This window comes from Tasmannia lanceolata, unplaced genomic scaffold (genome assembly GCF_043159265.1).
Source record: "Tasmannia lanceolata isolate RefF3 unplaced genomic scaffold, GAP_Taslan_0.1 ptg000002l, whole genome shotgun sequence".
In the NCBI taxonomy this organism is placed as follows: domain Eukaryota; kingdom Viridiplantae; phylum Streptophyta; class Magnoliopsida; order Canellales; family Winteraceae; genus Tasmannia; species Tasmannia lanceolata.
In genome coordinates this window covers 51,179,633-51,199,884 of record NW_027518679.1, presented here as the reverse complement: position 1 = coordinate 51,199,884, position 20,252 = coordinate 51,179,633, and the positions used below count along the sequence as shown (strand labels likewise).

At 41.0% G+C, this 20,252-nt stretch overlaps 1 protein-coding gene across 2 annotated transcripts; it reads left to right on the top strand.

Moving 5' to 3' along the window:
• The first annotated feature begins 591 nt into the window (after positions 1-591).
• On the top strand, positions 592-19,735 carry HIP1 (HSP70-interacting protein 1). 2 transcript variants are annotated; one of them, XM_077379683.1, is made up of 12 exons: positions 592-810; positions 899-950; positions 12,628-12,801; positions 12,936-13,023; positions 13,560-13,640; positions 13,746-13,810; positions 15,492-15,632; positions 15,721-15,825; positions 16,110-16,191; positions 16,228-16,337; positions 16,461-16,518; positions 19,413-19,735. In XM_077379683.1, the coding sequence occupies exons 1-12, from the start codon at positions 701-703 to the stop codon at positions 19,508-19,510; spliced, it is 1,164 nt and encodes a 387-aa protein (XP_077235798.1). In that variant the 5' UTR covers positions 592-700; the 3' UTR covers positions 19,511-19,735. The 2 variants fall into 2 exon arrangements, with proteins under 2 accessions (XP_077235798.1, XP_077235791.1); XM_077379676.1 differs by having other exon boundaries at positions 16,110-16,337.
• The last annotated feature ends 517 nt before the right edge of the window (positions 19,736-20,252 follow it).

Genomic DNA, 20,252 nt, shown 5'->3' with positions numbered 1-20,252 from the left:
TTTGGCCGAAAAAAATAACATTTCATGTGCCTTTACTAGGGGTGGCAATGGTTCGGTTTCGGTTCGGTTTGACCCCCAAACCGAACCAAACCGAAATTTGAATCGGTTTGGTTTTACCAAACCAAAACCGAACCAAAACTGAATTTTCGGTTCGGTTTCGGTTCGGTTCCGCCAATTTTGCCACCCTTTACTCATAATAATTGCAAATATTCGGTTTCGGTTCGGTTTGATACCCAAACCGAACCAAACCGAAATTTGAATCGGTTTGGTTTAACCAAACCGAAACCGAATTTTCGGTTCGGTTTCGGCTCGGTTCCGGTTCGGTTCGGCCAATTTTGCCACCCCTAGCATTTACCGAATTTCGGCAAAACATTCAGTTTCAGTTACCCCCGAAATTTTGGCCAAAACCGAAATTTAAAACCTTGCACACCAACTGCCACAATTGACTCCTATTGGTTGTAACTATGGGACCCACTATTTCATGTGGGGACTTTCAAGACGCGGGCCACCTTATCCAATAGTCCATCCTTTTCAATCTGACAAAAAGAAGTACCACCCATCTTTAGAAGGTACTAGAAGCCCCAACAAGGGTAGCACAACGTAAAATCTACGAATAGAAAAGATAACGCCTTTAGTACTTTTGTTCCAATTCCAAACCCTCAATACTCCAAATCTCTGTTTTTCTGGGTCTTCTTCTCCGATGGATTCGGCCAAGTTGAACCAACTGAAAATCTTCGTGGAGCAGTGCAAAGCCAATCCCTCCATTCTCTGTGACCCTTCTATTTCCTTCTTCAGAGACTATCTCGTAAGGTAAAATCTCGAAAATACTCCCCTATTCCTCTTCCTTTTCTTTTGATCATATGATTTTTTTCTCATCTTTGTGTAAAACCCATTTCAGCCTTGGCGCCAAGCTTCCTCCTTCTGCTTTCAGCCCTAGCGAGCGCGACACAGTACTCTCTCTCTCTCTCTCTCTCTCTCTCTCTCTCTCTCTCTCTGTTATCAATTCTTTTAGGTCTTTAAGATTTTTGTTATTCTCTAATCAAAACATATTTAATAAACTGGAAAAAAACTATGCTGGGAATTTGTTAGGTTTCATAGTATATCTGTTATTTTAACTATTTCATTTGCAGTTTCTTGTAATTAGGGATTTGTGTAATTTTGCCCTAATGTGTTATTATTTTGGAAACTCTGAATGTAGTGGCTAGTACTTGCAATTTTCGTTTTTTCTGAAGGAATATGATTTGAGGAGAGGATGAGAGGGCTGGGATTGCCTCTGCCTGACCGCCTTGCATGTGGACTGACCACCTTTGCGGTCTGGCCCCACATGCAGGTTGCCCAGGTAGATGCTGTCTGGGCCCTTTCGACCTCGTGGTAGCACGCCTTTTTTTTTTTTTTTTTAAGGATAACTCCTTCTAGCACTCCTCTTATATGAATTGATGTGACATGGCTCACATGAGGATGTTATTTTCTTTATTCAGTTACATGAGACATTCAACATTCTAGATATGTTTTGTTGTGGAATGATACCTGAAGGGTACCCTTGCAAGAAACAGCTGCAATGGCGCCCCTAATGGTCTATGTCATCTTTGGCAACTGATATTACTGGTTTATCCCGTTTCTATCTTTTCGTTTAATAGAGCAATTCATTCAGAGAGGGCGAGCCTTGCCGCAACGGTAAGGTTGCTTCATTGTGACCTGGTGGTCACGGGTTCGAGTCACGGAAACAGCCTCTTTGCAAAGCAGGGGGAAGGCTGCGTACATCTAGCCCTCCCCAGACCCCACAATGGTGGGAGCCTTGTGCACTGGCCGCCTTTTTTTTTAGAGCAATTCATTCGGAATTGTTTTTTATTTTCAACAACCAAATATTAGCTTGCTCTTATAATTTTTAGCGAGCATTTAATTCAACTTCTCTCTCTCTCTCTCTCTCTCTCCCTCTCTCTCTCTCTCTCTCTGCAGCTCTTCTTTTCCCTCGTCCCTGTAAGTATGTGTTTCGCTCTTCATTTTACGAAAGGAATATTCTTCATGCCATACCAAAAAATACACCAAGTTCTCCAATCGACGGGACAAGGGAAAAGCTGTTATGTGCATAATAATTATGGTGTGGGTGTTAGTTGTGGGAATGTGTTTTTAGAGTTATGGGTGTTAGTTATGGTGTATGTGTTAAGTAGTGGGTGTTAGTTATTTGTGATGTGTCTTGTTAGTGGGTAAGTGTGCTTGTGATGTGGCTCTCTCTCTTGGTTGTATTTATGTAGTAGTAATCTAATGAAAGGAAGAAAAAGAGAAGATAATTTACAGCAAAGGAGACTTTGTTTTGGAGAGTCATGGTTCCTCTCGAATTGAGCCGCTAGGAGGTCCGGTTGCCTCGAATCAACCATTCCCCCCTCTATTTCTCTTTTATTTTGTTTATTTCCGTTACGGCCAATTAGGCACGTAACAATTGGTATCAAAGCGGTAGATCCTACGCCATCGCTGTGCCGTTAGAGCTTTTGGAATCCCTACGCGATGATTTCCGGCAAATCAAAGTGAATTGTTTTAAAATGATGGAGGAGTACTGGCGAATCACGGAAGGCTTGGAAAAAATCAGCGAAGAGATCAAAGAAATGCGTAAAGAAGGAGCAAAGTTATATCTTGAGAAAGTTGATGCTCACGTAGAGAAAATCGTGAAAATTAATGGTGATGAGGATGAAAATTTTTATTCCATTCCAACTTTGAGAGCAACAAATTTTAAATGCGGGGTTCGAAAGATCACGCTCGTTACTTTTGAAGAATACAGAGGTCTAAAGTTGATTGTGTTTCTCAATCGAAGTGGCCCAACAAGATTTGGGACCCCGGCGGAATACAATATTTTCTAAATTCGACCTTGAGGACAAGGTCGATTCTAAGGGGGAAAGAATGTGTTTTTAGAGTTATGGGTGTTAGTTATGGTGTATCTGTTAAGTAGTGGGTGTTAGTTATTTGTGATGTGTCTTGTTAGTGGGTAAGTGTGCTTGTGATGTGGCACTCTCTCTTGGTTGTATTTATGTAGTAGTAATCTAATGAAAGGAAGAAAAAGAGAAGATAATTTACACCAAAGGAGACTTTGTTTTGGAGAGTCATGGTTCCTCTCGAATTGAGCCGCTAGGAGGTCCGGTTGCCTCGAATCAACCATTCCCCCGCCTCTATTTCTCTTTTATTTTGTTTATTTTCGTTACGGCCGATTAGGCACGTAACAAAAGCCGAGAATAGAAATCTTGTGCTGTGATGCCTTTCATTTTTTGAAATGTATACACGGCTTGTATTTCAATCATATGAAGATGCTTCTGCTCGAAGTTTGAGAGAGAGAGAGAGAGAGAGAGAGAGAGAGAGAGAGAGAGAGAGAGAGAGAGAATACCTAGCTCATGTACATATTTAGAGGGCACAGAGGAGTAAGCTAGATGCTAAGCGTAAACAATGTGTATTTTTCGGATTTGCGAAAGGGGTGAAAAGATATAAGCTATGAGACCATTCTCCAAAAAAGATAGTGCTTAGCCAGGATGTCATCTTTGATGAAACTAGTATGTTAAAAACTAGTGGGTGGGCCAATGGAAAAGTAATAGCATGTAGATGTCGAAGAAAAATATGATACAACATAGCTCAATATTGATGATTCAAGGTTATTTGATAATGAAAATGGCATGATAGTTTACCGTGGAAGAAACATCAGGTAGCGGTCATGATGAGCAAGAAGCCCCACATAGCATAGCACGGTCTAAGCCAAAGCGGAATACTAAGCACCCAGTCAAATATGGTTTCGATGAGTAAGGTAAAGCCACAAGTGGGTTTTGGCTATGACAAGGGAGATGGAGTCACTCCATTGAAGTCATACTTAGGATCTTGTCAAGCTTCCCAAGGGAAAGAAGAAGGCTATAGGCTGCAAGTGGATCTACAGGAATGAGGCATCTTCTGATATAAGTGGAGAAAGGTACAAGTGTCACGGGGAAACAGTTCAGGACACAACCGGTATTAAAATCCATCTCGTCTTGTCTCGTTGCGTCTTGGAAATGCGTTGTTAATAGCACCTTTGGTCGCCACTCGCCGCTAAGCTGGTTGGTTGGCCAAACTCTATAGGAGGAGTTGACCCCGTGACTTGCTGACTCCTCCCCCATTAGGCCCAGCAGGTGTGGGCAGGAGCCTTGGTGGCTTGCTCATGGGTTGCAAGAGGACTTACTTGTGCATCTGTTGCACACAGTAGGAAATCATACTTCAATTCGTAGGCGTGCCCTAAGGGAGCTTTGGGTGCGGACTGCGAGCTATCCATAGGGATGCTCCAGTTTCTTTGGTTGAGGATGGGGGCCAAAGACAGTGCATGTTGGGTTGGGTTCCCACATGCATTGCGCGGCGGACCGGTGCAGGAGGCTACTTATACTGTTTGCCCCTCTGCACCGCGGTACGTCTCGTGGGTAGGCCATTCTCTAGGCCTTCCATGGGTTCGTGCCGGGGCGACTTCGGTTGCCCTCGCGAGGTGTACACCTTGCGGATCAGTCCATGGGGCATCTTGCTCCTTGGATGACCAAGCCCTAGTGCTTGGCGGATTGGTGCGTGGCATCGTCATGCCTCGTACTCGATGGACTTTGCATTAGGCCCCAAGGCCTTATGTTCGATGTACTCGTGATGCAGGCTGATCATGAGTGTGGGTATCTAGAAGCGCATGTCAAGATCTGAGCCAAGTAGCCTGTTGAACAGCTTAGAGTTTGTGTGCACATTCGAAGCATCAAGGGGTGTTGGCGTGTAGGGCCTTTAAAGGCTTGCACGATTGAAGGCTGGCCCTAGCATTCGTGCATGTTGGGGCGTCGCACGGGTTATTCCGTTGCTCAAATATTTGGCCCGTGACACAAGGCTCGTCCGGTCACAAAGGAGTACGCTCAGAAAGAAGGCGTGGATTACAATGAGATATTCTCTCCTATGGTAAAACACACTTCAATCTGTGTATTGTTGAGCTTGAGTATAATATATGACTAGACCGGAGGATGTTAAAATGGCGTTCCTTCATGGCCACTTGGAGGAACAAATTTACATGGAGCCACCAGAGAGATTTATTAGAAAAGACAAAGAGGATCACTTGTGTCTACTGAAATAGTCTCTCTACGGGTTGAAGTAGTCACTGCGGTGGTATCTATAGTTCGATTCATTCGTGACGAGGAATGAGTACACACGTAGTAGCTTCGATTGCTATGTTTATTATCATGCTATTGATGATAATTCATACATATATTTGCTATTATATGTTGATGATATGTTAGTTTCTCTAACACCAGTCAGGAAGTCGATATGCTAAAATCTATGGTAAGCTAGGATTTCGAAATGAAGGACCTAGGTGCTGCTAAGAAGATCCATGGGATGGAAATTAGACGGGACAAGAGAAAATGAGTGCTTTGGCTTTCACAGGCCAAGAACATTAAACAGGTGTTGCAAAGGTTAAACATGGAAAGTGCAAAACCAGTTAGCACTACTATCGCGGGCCACTTCAAACTGGCTAAGTACTTATGCCCATCTAAGGCATGTCTACCATCCCTTATGCTAGTGGCATTGGTTGTCTAATGTATGTCATGGTCTTTACGAGGCCAAATACTCATGCTATGAGTGTAGTAAGTAGATACATGGTGAATCCAGGAAAAGAGCATTGGAATGCAGAGAAGTAGATTCTTAGATACTTACGGGGCACTACAAATTTTGGCTTGGTGTATGACATGGGAAAAATTGAAGATGGATTGAAATGCTATGTATATTCAAACTATGTAGGAGACGTGGATGAGAGGTGCCCATTTCTTCGAAGCTTCTCTTTAGTCTACAATCGCCTTGTCTCGTAGAATACATGGCAGCAAGTCAGGTTGTCAATTAGGCTATTTGGCTAGCTGGATTGATCCGTGATATGGGGCTTGTTAAAGTATAAAAGATAAATAACGCCTTTCTCCAACAACTTAAGCTTTCGGAGAAGTTGGTAAGTTAACATGGTATCAAAGCAAAATGGTCCAAGCTAAATTCAGAGTGTGCTTCGATAGTTGGTGGCAGAGCCAAAGGTTTCGAGTTCAAACCTCCCGGATAGCAAAAATCCACATGCGATGGTCGGCCCAAAGTGGGACCACATGTGCCACGTGTTTGCCAAATGGGCCGCACGTGCGGGGGAGTGTTAAAGTATAAAAGATAAATAACGCCTTTCTCCAACATCTTAAGCTTTTGGAGAAGTTGGTAAGTTAACAAGGCTGAAGCCTGGAGAAGTCTTGTTAAACTGTGACAGTCAAAGTGTCATGCACTTATCGAAAAATCAAGTATATAATGCCAGGGTGAAAGATACATATGTGAGATATCATATGATAAGAGAATGAGTGGCTGATGGAAGTCTCAACTTACAAAAAATACATGCAGATGACAATGCAACGGATCTGTTGACAATGTTAGTTACAACGACCAACTTCAAACATTGCTTGGACTTGGCCAATATCAGTAGTTGTTGATGATTGGAGAGGCACCGTATGGAGTGGGGGTGGCTAGGAAGCACGGGTACTCTTCCGAGCCCCACGCACCCGTGTCGGGTGCGGGTGTGCCCGGGTGCACCTCGGGTGCGTACCTGGTGTGTATCCCTTTTATTTTTTTCAAAAAAGAAAAAAAAGTGGGTTGGGTGCGTGTTGGGTGCGCACCCCAGCTTACTCAACACGTTTTAAACCATTTTTTTTTAAAAAAAACCAAAAACGGGGGCGTGGGTTTTAAAAATATGGGGGGATGGTTTTAAAACAACTAAAAAGACCATCGGGTCTTTTCCCCCCTCAAATCTCCCTCCTCTCTCTCGACCTGTCTCCCCAACCTATTCTCCAATTGTTTTTCTCCAATTGTTTTTTAAATTTTTTATAAATATATAATAAAATATTAAAATATATTATATTCGGTGTACCCACAACGTATCCGCATCCCTTTTTTTTGAAAAAATCATGTACCCACGTGCCCGTGTCGTGTCGTACCCGCTCCCCGTACCCGTGCTTCTTAGTCGGCTGGAGATGTCATGTGTAGGAGGTGCGAAGCTGAGAGAGTACACAGTGGGGTTGATCTAAAATTACATGTAGATTACAATGCAACAGATTTGTTGACAATGTCAGTTACAACAACCAAGTTCAAACATTGCTTAGACTTGGCCAATATCAGTAGTAGTTGATGATTGGAGAGGCATCCTATGGAGTGGGGCGGACACCTCATGTGTAGGAGGTGCGGAGCTGAGAGATTGCATAGTGGGGTTGATCTTCAGGTGTGTGCGGAAGTTTAGCCAAGGTGGAGATTGTTGTGGGGATGCATTATATTTTGGCATTATTCAGTACCTTGATGGACTAATATGCACGATGCACATGAGGGTCAAGCTGCGTGGTCATCTCGCTAGGGGTGTAGGAGGCAGCCACCCATGCTGGGTTTCTGGGACTACGACCGGGAAGGAAAATTTGTTTTTCAGTTTTGCACTATGGGGTATTTTGGTTATTTTCTTTATGTAGTGACATTGATATATAAGCTAGAGGTTTTCTTTTTGATTTCTTGCTCTGAGAAAACAGAGTGTTTTGTAACCCTATTTTTGAAATAGTGAAACTCTTCTCCTGCTCCTGTGGGTGTAGGCACACTACCAAACCACGTAAATCTTGTGTTTTTGTCTTTATGTGATTGTGTTTCTCTCATCTTATCTTGAGGTTTTGCTGCACTTCGTGCGTGATACTAATGGAGAAGATATTTCTCGGTTTTCTACAGTATTAGGACCATTGAGGAAGGGGATATATGTAGGTTGATTGTTGACGGAGATTCGCTCAATGTTATGAAATAGATGGATAGTAGCCACCCCCATCCATAGAGATTTGCAGACATGTTAAGTGAGATTCAGGAGCGAGTGACCGATTTTATTGTATGCTTCTAGCTTGTGAAGAGGTTGGCGAATAGTTATGCAGACAGGCTGGTCCGGGCAGGTGTTAGCAGAGGCTATGGAGACTCCACCTTTGATTATCCATCCCCCCCCCGGTGGGCCGCCCCCCACAGACACAGACACAGGGCCTTGTTTCTTTATTTTTGCCTTTTCTGTTTTTTTCTTTGTTTCAACTATCTCGATCGTGTATCCCATCTGTTTCTTTTTCTTTTTTAATGGCATCCTTCTCCTTCTTTCTTGCAATGAAGACTTCTTTACCATTATAAAAAAGGTCGCTTTGGGACTGTTATATGGTTTATGGTTCTTCAATCGGTTCTCTCTGTCCTCACATGTGGATCGAACATTATTCGATCAAGGATATATGGCATATTCATTAGTATATCGGGGAGGGGGGGAGGGAGGGAGGGAGTTCAATGTCACTCGCTTCCTGAAGATAGGGTTAGTAACTTGAAAATTTTCAGTAATATGATTGCTTTCTTGGATTTTGTGTGAAGGAACACTTTAGTTGATCTTCCATTATTCGTGGCGCATTATGCTTGCTACAGTTAGACATGAACCATAGTAAAAGTAGAATTGATCGCTTCCTTCTTTGGCCCGTTATAGATAGCTCTTACCAAACTAATTTCAGGTCACAGAGCCCTCCTCTTATACCCAACTTTGCTCTTGTGGGGGCTCTTCTCCTTTTCAGTTCAAGCTATCGTGGTTTGTGAATCCTTCTTTGATTGAGAAGCTCAGGTATTAGTGGACCGAAGCTGAGGGTAATGGGACAACTGGTGTGAGAATGGGTCAAAAGTTTAGATTTGTTAAATCCAAACTCAAAATCTGGGTTAGGGAGGCATTTGGTGAAGTGAAGAGGCCTTGGAAAGGTGCCAATTAGATTTGTTAAATCCAAACTCAAAATCTGGGTTAGTGAGGCATTTGGTGAAGTGAAGAGGCCTTGGAAAGGTGCCAATTCAAGAAGAGTATAATCATATTATTAGCCAGGAGGAACTAAAGTAGAAACAGATATCCAAATCTAAATGGTTGAAAGAGGGAATAAGAATATTACCTATTTCCACAACATCGTTGGTGCTAAGAGACAACAACATAATTTACTCTCTGGCTGTGAATGGTATAAGGGTCGATGATCAAGCTGCTATACATTTGGAAATTGTCTGTTTCTTTGAGAATCTTTACTCTTCAAAGGAGTGACCGAGTGAAGCCTTCCTGGCCTGGAAACGTTCGGTTTGGGCAATTGGACAGGGATTCTAAGGAGGGACCGGAAAGACTGTTCTCAAAGGAGGAAGTCAAAAAGGATATAATTGACATGTTCACTGACTTATACAATGGTAACCTGACTAGATGCACGAGTGCCGCATTCGTTGTTCCTATCCTAAAAAAGGATAGGAGCGAATGTTGTGATCGGACCCACAGTTAGTCTCATCTATTATCTTATTATGCTTAGCCTTTTATTGTAGGCACTTTGTATTTATGTTAATCACTCGTCAGGTGCTACCTCTGTAATTTCAGAAATAAGGAGATTATTAATAAAGCCAATTTTTTTGTGGGGTGAGAATTAACTCATACGAAAATCCTTGCTCTCTCTCTCTCTCTCTCTCTCTCTCTCTCTCTCTCTCTCCAAACGCTAACCCTAGCTTTCTACATGATATCAGAACAAGAGGGATTTGGAAAATCATTGATTGGAGGGAATCTTCATCAACTTTTATTTTTCGGCAAAGCCTTTTATTGGTTTTTTCTCCTTTTCTGTTTGAGGGTTAAGGGCTTTTGCGCGCACCTCCCCCCCACACCCGGGCCACGCCACCCCTTTTCTATCTGTGCACTTAATGGTCATTTGAAGGTTCCCACATCAGTTTAGAGGCACCTTCTACACCTTGGTGATGGCAAGGTAATTTTCTTGTTATTGTAAAGGTATATGTGGAGATCATATATATTAGCTATTTTTTCAACAGTTTATCAGGGCTAATTTGTGTCGATCAGCCTTGTTGAAATTATTGTACTAGTTTGGAGTTGTTTTGTCCTCAATATCTGTTCATTGGAAGTGAGATTTGTTTGTGGGAAAATTATCATTTCGACAAGTAGTACCGGTGATGTTTCATCGTCTAGGGTTAATAGCAACCGTGATGTTGGTGGGTTAAATAATCCGATCATTGACAACCCGAGCCTACATCTTACCACCAAAAAATTGGATACAAATATTTTTTTGTAGTAAAAATGTATATTGGAGGTTGTGGAACATATAGGAGGAAAAGCTGTAGACCCGGTGAAAATAGATTTTATGCATTGTAAGTGGGAGCAGGAAAATTTATCCTTTATGTCATTGTTGCTGAATTCTATTCAACCAAAATCAAACAGGGGGTTTTCTTTCTGTGAAAACTGCAAGAGAAATATGGCAGGCTGTAGTTCAGACCTATGCTCAAGTGGAGCTGCGAACTTGAACTTGTGCAAGTTCAAGTTAGCAAGGAAGAACCCCCATACCTAAATACTGTGTATGGCTCACCATTCATGAAAAAATTTTTTTACTGTGTATGCCTATGTGCAAGGTGAAGAGAAGAGGCGTAATACATACCATGCAATAATAAGGTGGTGTTGAGTGATGAGCACTTGCTGCCATTGGTTCTACAACATTTCATAAGATTTTTATAAGTGGGGGAAAGAAGTTTTTTAAGGGTGATGATAAAGATAAGCTGAAGTGCACTCACTGTGCTAGGTTCCATCACACTAAGGAAACTTGTTGGGACTTTGGTAGGTTGCATCATGCTACAGAAACTTATTGGGACTTTGTGGGTATCCATCGGAAACTTGTTGGGACTTTGTTGGATGTCAACCAAATTTTCAAAGTTTGGCTCTTATAGTGCTCACACTATTTCAGCCACTGAGGTAGCGACACGAATGCAGTTTCATCCAGTTGATCCTACTTCAAGGAAGTTGCTGCATTTTTGTGTTTAAAAAAGCGATCAAGTCCATTAATCATAAGACTGTCGAGGGCAGTTTCTGTGGCTGCTTTACATTTGCAGCCACTTTATTTCATCTTATTAGGGGTGCAACTCGGGTCAGGTTGAGGCCAACCCGAACCCAGCCGGAGGAACCACTTACTCAACCCGAACCCAACCTGACCCAATTTCCAACCCGCCTCAACCCGAGTTTTTAAGCTCACTAAAAGCTAAAAAAGAAATGATAAATTTTTTTTGAGTTTCACTCGGGTCGGGTTGCCCAAGCCCTCAACCCGAACCCGAACCCGAACCCACACTGGGTTAGGAAAACCCGACCCAACCCGAAAGACACCCGACCCAAACCGACGTTTTTTTTCCCGGGTTGAACCCGACCCGACTTGCACCCATACGTCTTATCGCTTATTGAAGTGCAGCAATCTGAAATATTCTCTGGCTGTGTTTGTAAAATATGAGTATATTTATATATTTTGAAAGATAACAATTTATTAAAGATTCGGAAGATTACAAAGCGAGAGACCAGAGGGGACAAGATGCCCCCTTGACCGGGCAAGTCACATAACCCAAAAGGAGCCAGGCCTAAGCCACAACTACATGAGACTCATGAAAGACGACTACAATATTATCACGGTGTACACCCTCCTTCACTAATCCGTCCGCCATTGAGTTTGCGGATCTACACATGTGATTTAGCGATGGGCGTAAGAGGCAGACCCAGTCTCTAATCTCATCCACAGTCCCACCCAGCCTCCATGGGCCAAGCTCCGATTCGTAGCCCAGGCAATAACGTTAGAAGAATTGCCTTCAATGATCAAAGGGCCAAGATTGTGTTCAGCATACCACCTCAAGCCAAATAGAAGGGCTTTCGCCTCTGCCTCATTAGCATTGCAAAACCAGCCAGCCCAGAAAAAGACATAATGATGAGTCCATTTTCGTCCCAGAAAACACCACCGATACCTGCCAATTCCGGATTTCCCAAGGAGCTTCCATCGAAATTCATTTTGAACCAACCATCGGGTGGAGCTGCCCACCGCAGCATAGGTTTTGATGAGGTCCTTCTCTCCGTCATAACTGCCAATCCATTCATGAGAATCTCACCGATCAAATATGGTATGCCACCCCACTCCTGAGAATCTCAACGATCGAATATGGTATGCCACCCGATGGTATAGACCATGCAATAATAGCGAGCCATGACTTGGATGAATTATTGAAAACCCTGTTGTTCCGCTCCATCCAAAGATGCCAGATGACTGCATAAGGTATGTCAGACCACATGTTGTAACCATTACACCCGTGAAATGCACCGCCCCAGTTAAGAAGCATTTTCGAAATTCTGTTATGTAGTACCCATGCGCTACCGAAAAATCTGAAAATAGCCATCCACACTGCGAAAGCATAGGGACATTCTAATAAAGCATGGTCCAGGGTTCCTCGTGATTGCGGCACAATACACACAAACTAGCAAGACGAATACACCACTTCTTGAACCGATCACAAGTGTTAATGCACCGGTGGGATACCGTTCATGCAAAAGCAGTGATCCGAGGAGGAATGAAAGGTTGCCATAGTCGCAAAATATGAGTATATGTGCTGAAGTGTTTTGCCACTCTCCAAGGGTGCTATAGTTATTATCACAAGATCACTTTTTTATAGAATATTATAAAAAAATATTTGAATATAAGTTGTTTGGCATTTATATCTGTCTTCAGTTGACCTCTCTGCCTGTCTAATGCTCCCAACTTTCATCTTCTTCTTTTGTTTGGGGGATAGAAACCAATGGTGTATGAAAGCGATGATGATATGGCAGATGTTGAAGATGGTGACTCCTATGCACAGGGAACCACTAAAGCCTCAGAGGAGCACGAACCCGATGATGATATAGTTGAATCTGATATTGAGCTTGAAGGAGAAATTGTAGAAGCTGACAATGATCCTCCACAAAAGGTGACATTATTGGATTAAATCATGTTGCTTGGAATCTCAAAATATTTTCTTGAGGTGTTGTTCAAGCACACATATTTTTAGTATTATATATTGAGCTTTTCTGCCATGCTTGTTCTTACTGTTATTCCCTGCAGATGGGCGACCCATCTGCTGAAGTGACTGAAGAAAGTCGTGATGCATCTCAAATGGCCAAGGGAAAAGCAATGGAAGCTATTTCAGAAGGTTTGTTCTGTATTCACACTCTGTATCGCTCCAAGGTTTTAAATCTCGGTTTCGGTCACTACGGAAATGGAAACATTTCGGTTTCGGTTGGAAATTTCGGTGGAAATCCTATAAAATCAAAGGGAAACATATGGAAACATATGCAAATGATAGAATTTAAAGATGAAACCTCAGGAAATGCTAGAATAAGCACAAATACACACTTAGAAATCATCACATAAGCAAGACTACCATCTATAATGGTTTAAAAATATCGAACACCTAGTAACATGCACTGTTGCGCATGTCTGGTATTTTAGGACATAATACATGCACTGCATTGGGCACGCAAATCATATACATATAATTATAAAATACATAGTAAGATAGTGTACTGCTATTACAGTTACGTTATTGGTTTATGCATTTCGGTCTCGGTTTCGGTGGGGATGGAAATGGAAACATTTCGGTCATTTGACTCATTTCGTGTCTGTTTCGGTAGAGATTTAAAACCATGATCACTGAATGTTGTGGATCTCATAATTTCATGTTATCAGGTAAGTTGGATGAGGCCATTGAGCATCTTACAGAAGCTATTTTGCTCAACCCAACGTCGGCAATCATGCATGGGACAAGAGGTAATACCGGATTCATGCTTTCTCAATGCGAACTGTAAAAATTTATTTATTTATGTGAATTTCCTAGTGACCTGGTTTTTATTGTTTGTTCAATATTTTATGCAGCTAGCGTGTATATCAAAATGAAGAAACCGAATGCTGCTATTCGTGATGCTAATGCGGCTTTAGAGGTGTCATTTTTCGTACTCATTTTTTGTCATATCTAAATCTGTTTGTGCGGTTTTTAAGTTTTTGGGTTCCAATTAGAAAATTCACATGTTTTATGGAATCACCTATATGTACTATGGACCAGGTTTTAAATGACCGAAACCCTGGTATGTATTGGAAATGCCAAAATATGATACTTACCTGGCCGTGTTGGATGGTACATCTAATGTATGACTTTTTTCTGGGTGAATAGTTTAAATGTTATACTGATACATATGCTGTTTGATGGGTGTCATCTAACCCAAAGTCTGAAATTTATTGGAATAATATATCTCATATCAGATGATACTTTAGTGGCTACTACAGACACATTTACATGCAAAAATGCATATGCATGCATGCATATGTATGTGCATGCTTGCAATTTTTACATATTTTGCATAAGCAAAGTGGAGTACTATTAGAACTCAATCTTCTATCTTGTATCAAGGAGATACACGCATGATCCTATACATACATGTGGACATGATGCACGCATGATCCTATACATACATGTGGACATGATTATGTTTCTACTTTGATGCATGTTTGTTCATTCTTAAGTTATGCATGCATCTTTGCATGCATGCAGCCGTTCTGTCCTCTGACATGAACCCAATGGTACCTATGTACATACATGTACCCGCATATAAATGCATGCGTCCATGACTTTGTGTCACCTATACATATATATACTAGTAAAAACACCCGTGCGATGTACGGGGCGAGAAAAATATAAATGGTTAATCACTTTCCCATTTGTTGCGGTGGAGTATTTCACACTCATGCTTTGACAGGTGGGTCTCACGCACCATCTATAGCCAAACCCATGCATTCGAGTGGGACCCGGAATATTTTGAAAGGTGGCCGAAATATGCAGTATTATGTTCTAAATGAACACGTTCTGTATTAAAAAATAATCGGGTTCGTCAATATTTTGAAAGGTGTCCTGAATCCGTAGTATGATGTAATCTGTTCACAAAAATCCGTAGTATTATGTAACATATGTACCAAATCCATAATTTTGCAAAGAAAAAACCTCACTATGTTGACTTTGTCCACTTTTTTTTATTAAAAAAGCATAAAGGAGGGGGGTAGGATTTAAATTATGTGGCTTTAATGGGTGCCTTTGTTAAAAAGCATAAAGGAGGGGGTAGGATTGAAAATATGAGGGTTGAATGGGTGCCTTTGTTAAAAAATGTTAAAAAAAGTGATGTGTAATTTTATTAGAGAAATTCAAATAATTCTCTCCTTTTCTCTTCTGCTATATATATATATATATATATATATATATATATATATATATATATATAGGAAAAGTGATGCTACTCGGTCTTGTAGCTAAGCTTATCTACTCGGTCGGATTAAATACAGTGGGGGCCCACATTGTTTGGGTGATCCAAACCATTCATTTGAAAGTCCCATACCTAGATAGGGTGTCCACAAAAAATCAGATCCATAGGATCATCCTAACCCATCCAACAGTGGAGGGAAAAATGGGAAAAAATGGACTATATATATATATATATATGTTTTGAAAATTATACATATTGATCCATAGATGGTGTGCATGCACATATATTACTTGTATTACTATTTGCATCATTAGTATTTTCAAATTTCTTGAGTTCTCAGCTTACCTGTTCATGATTATTATTTTTTCAGATCAATCCCGATTCAGCCAAAGGCTATAAATCTCGTGGCATAGCCCTATCAATGCTTGGCCAGTGGGAAGAGGCCGCCAAGGATTTGCATATAGCATCAAAATTAGATTATGATGAGGAGATTGGCTCTGTACTAAAAAAGGTACTGATTTCCCATCATAAAGGGTGAGTGCCACCTATCTTAATTATTTTTAGTTGCGTCATTGTGTCACATGATAAGTTGCCTGCAGGTTGAACCCAATGTACACAAGATTGAAGAACATCGTCGAAAGTATGAGCGCTTGCATAAGGAGAGAGAGGAGAGTGAGAGGCAACGTCGCCGAGCCGAAGCTCAGGTCATCCATGTTGTTTTGATCCATAGTTTTAAATTTCGGCCGAAATTTTTTGGTTTCGGTTTGGACCGAAATTGAAAGTACATTGAATCGGATTTTTACATGATTTCGATTTTCACCCTTATTTACAAAATTTCTACCGAAATGGTTGAAATATCCACTGAAATTTTTGTCAAAATTTTACACCCGAAACCGACATTTAAAACCTTGCTTTGATCATTTAGCGACTTGTTCCATTAATTCTTCAAATATGGCTAAAATATAAAAGATTGCATGACCTTTTGTAGGCTGCTTATGAAAAGGCCAAAAAGCAAGAGCGGTCATCGTCAAGTAAAACGCCTGGAGGCATGCCGGGATCATTCCCTGGTGGTATGCCGGGAGGCATGCCGGGTGGTATGCCGGGAGGCATGCCGGGTGGTATGCCGGGAGGCATGCCGGGTGGTATGCCTGGAGGTTTCCCTGGTGGTATGCCTGGAGGAATGCCTGGAAATATTGATATGAGCAAAATTCTAAATGTAAGCTTTTGATTTTATTGAATTCCTCTCAATTTAGTTAGATAGCAACCTACTTTTTCATGGTTGTACTCTTGAGATGATGATCTGATTGACTAGAGGCGCATCTCTTTTATACTTAAGCAGGACCCGGAATTGATGGCGGCATTCAAAGATCCTGAGGTCATGGCTGCTCTTCAAGATGGTACCTTCATTCACTTTTTATCTTCCTTTTTTGCCCCCATTTCCAGTTTTGGGTTTTGTTTGTTGCTCGTTATTTAGCTGCTTAGATGGTCTTTTAGCTGCTGTTTGTCTATTCATGTTAGTTCCTGATAATGGTCAAAATGGGAAAGCATTAGTAGTTTAGTACAACTCCAGAAAGCATGACATGGAGAAAAGTGGTTCCCAAAATACATAATACATAATGGGGAGAAAAGGGCTTTATTTTTTTGGTCAAAATAGGAAATACACTGAAGTTTGCGAAAGATCCATAGCTCCTCTTGAATATGGGAAATTGATGCAGATTTCAACACTTGGAGCAAATGCGTAATTTCCATAAACTCATACTGAGTCGCTATAAATGTTTGTTGTGGATGAAACCTTATACTACATTGAGAGGACGCTTCGTGTGAAAATCTTCCTTTGAAGGGATGGCTATGATTTTCAGCTCACCGGCAATGACATAGCCTCATCAGAGACTCCAAGGAAAAACATCTAATAATGTCAGCCTGTTGAATGGCCATACCTTCTATTTCTTTTATTTCAATTACCTTCACCAGAATCCTACTAGTCAACACTTCTTTCTTTTCTTTCCCAAATCCAAACTTGAGCCAATTGTGGGTAACTTATTTTATGTTGGGTTTCTCATATGTCAAGGATATCCCATATTCCTGCATTGGTGTTAACTTACCAATTGTATTTTTTTGAAAATTAACAAATATATTCATACCAGCAAATTTTACATTGGAGACCAGTAGTCCCGCCGGATTTACACAGTATGAATTGCCCAGGAGCATTCTCCTTGGCCCAAAAGAAAACCCATTACCCCTTACAATACCCAATAGCCTTAATTGTATTGAATCCAACAAAAATGCAATATTGTGGGGTCCCCAAAGTCAAGATCGTGACCCGCCACGTCACACCGACTTCTCCACCACATCCTGAATTCGATTTTTAAAAATCCTGCTCAAAAGCCCAGAACTAACGTGCGCCCTCATCGTGCACGATATCCAACCACCGAACAACATCGGGTCTCTGACAGCCTCCACCTCGAACCACCACCAATCACCGCGGTCACCACCTTTAGTCACACCTCCGTTTCCTCCACAGAAAAACATCTCCGCCAGGGGAGTCTCAGCCACCACCGCCGTCATCAAGATCCGGCAACCACTATTGCCACTGGCCACCACGCTTGATCTCAGGCCACCACCCATGATCTTGATTCCGGAGACCACAGCCTCCTACAACCAAACCCATAATCCCAATTGCTAATCCAGCAATCCACAGCCTCAGGTAATCCTCGGCTTGAAAAATAAGATCGCTCCGCCTATAGCCGGCCTTCCACAACTCCGGATCCAGGAACCCACGGCCTTTCACGGCCTCGGGCAACCTCTGTTGTTAATTTACCAATTGTAAAATGTTGTTTCTCTTAGTTTCCAAATTGATGGGATGTAGGGGAAACTTATTGTGGTGCCTTTTGAACGTGCACATGAAAATGGAAGAGATTCATTGATACATCCATCTCAAAAGGTGCTTCATTCACTAGTTGGTAGCTTTCAGTTTTCTGTAGGCTAAAATCTATTGAAACTGAGAATAGGCTTTATACATGTGAAGCAAAGATATAATGGAGATGGTTCATTGAATCTGTCACATTTGGATATGTGTTGATGTGTATTTATTTATCCCCTTTTTTTTTTTTTTTTTTTGAGAGAGAGAGAGGTTTGACTGTTCATTTGCCATGTAGAACCTTTTTATATACTTGGCTCTCTAATGGGATTGCACTGCTCTAGGACACCTGGGACAATAAATCTGAATGGCCCAACCTCTCGTTACTTCATTGAAAGAGCCTTTGTGATCCAACCATCATTTTAGCTGTTAGATTTAGTTTTTATTGGACTATTGGAGATGTGTTATTTTCCTTTTAAGTAGTATTCTATTTGATTAAATAGCATTTTATTTAGCCTAGATGTGGGGAATGTCTACATCAGATTATGGCCCACCTTACTCATTTTTTCATGGCCCACTTATCCTTTTAAAACTCATCTTTTATAGCCTTTTAGCTCTGATTGCCTTTTTCTTATTTCCCATTGGCTAAGCCCCCTAAAACCCCACCTACAATACTTTTTATTGTCTTTTCTTTTAACCTATTAGTCAAATATAGGGTCCCACCACTTATATAACTCAATTCCTTTTAACATATAAATCCCCTTTTAACATCTAAATGCCCTTATCTAATACAAATGGCTACCTTTGGTAAACTTTAAGAAACTCCATGGGCTTTCATAGACTTCTATGATTTTTACAAGATTTCCATGGACTTTTATAAACTTCCACGATGTACTTCCACTTCCGTGGGGACTAAGTCGGAACATAAACCGAAGTTTGATTCCTTAGTTGTCCAGGGAGAATTTATAAATATGTGAGTGGGAGTTCCCGTACGAAGCTGCGTTAAATACAATCTTTTGACTCACAAATATCTCTTAGAACTGGCATGGCTTACACAAAATGACAAAATACATAATAATCCATAATTTTGATCAAATCGCGGTTAAGTTCGTAGGTAAAACTTAGTGTATGTTTCTAAATTCATCTAGGTGTGACAGTCTCACTGGCATGGCTAACACAGAATGACAAAATACAAGTGAAGTGAAGGGTCGGGAAATAATAGACCGAGAACACTTCAAAAGGAGTGGGGAAAAAAGAAGGATATCACATTTAATTGGTTGTTTTTTTGCTTGATAACAGTGATATTATTTCCAATCGAGTATAGCACAAGACTGAAACTCAATGGCATGGATGCTCATGTTAGGAACTCTTGATATTGTGCTTTGGATTCTCATGTCGAGGTTCTTATCCTTCATTTGGAATGTGGTTGTGCAGTGATGAAGAACCCAGCAAATTTCGCGAAGCATCAGTCTAATCCGAGAGTAGCTCCTATCATTGCGAAGATGATGAGCAAATTTGCAGGACCCAAGTAACAACTTAGAGCTGAGACTGTGGTTGCATGAGTCTTAATATGTATTTAAAGGCAGGCTGGACTATTTAAATGCTTGTGGGTTTTATTTGTGTTACTACTTGTTAAGAGTCATCAATAATGCTAGGCTTTTGGGCAGATTAATATGGATTGTTTTAACTAGTAACAGGGTAAGTTAGAGCTGAACTTGTTTAATTATAAGTAGAAGGATGTTGCAGCCTTTGGGTCACAGGTTCACTCTTACCTTTTACCTATTAAAAGGAAAGGGAAAAATAGCAAATCTCATCTGTAAAAGTTTTTTAAGTCGGATTAACTAAACTGTTTTACCATGCCAAAATAAAAATAAAATAAAAATCGAGCTTCACTGAATCAACAAGGATCTTTGTCCACTCACTTGGGTAAATCTAATCTGGTAAAGGGGTTGCCGTTGACTATTAGATAATCCTCCATGTTTTTCAGCAGTTGAGGTCATTTGATTAGTGTGATTTTGTAACCACATCATCTGTATAATTGCACCTTTGGCACAATTGGTCCTAATCACACGAGTATCATGTGGTTGGTCCCATTGCTTTCTTTAATTAATTGTCAATTCGCAACATGTTCATCGCATGGTAGTCAGGCTCATTAGTAAGTCTGATTCTACTTTCATGTCATCTCCATGGTATTACATACCAAGCCAATGATCCAAGTAACACTAGTGATTTGTAAATGGACATGTGAGTCAATTTCTATTAATAGTTCAATTA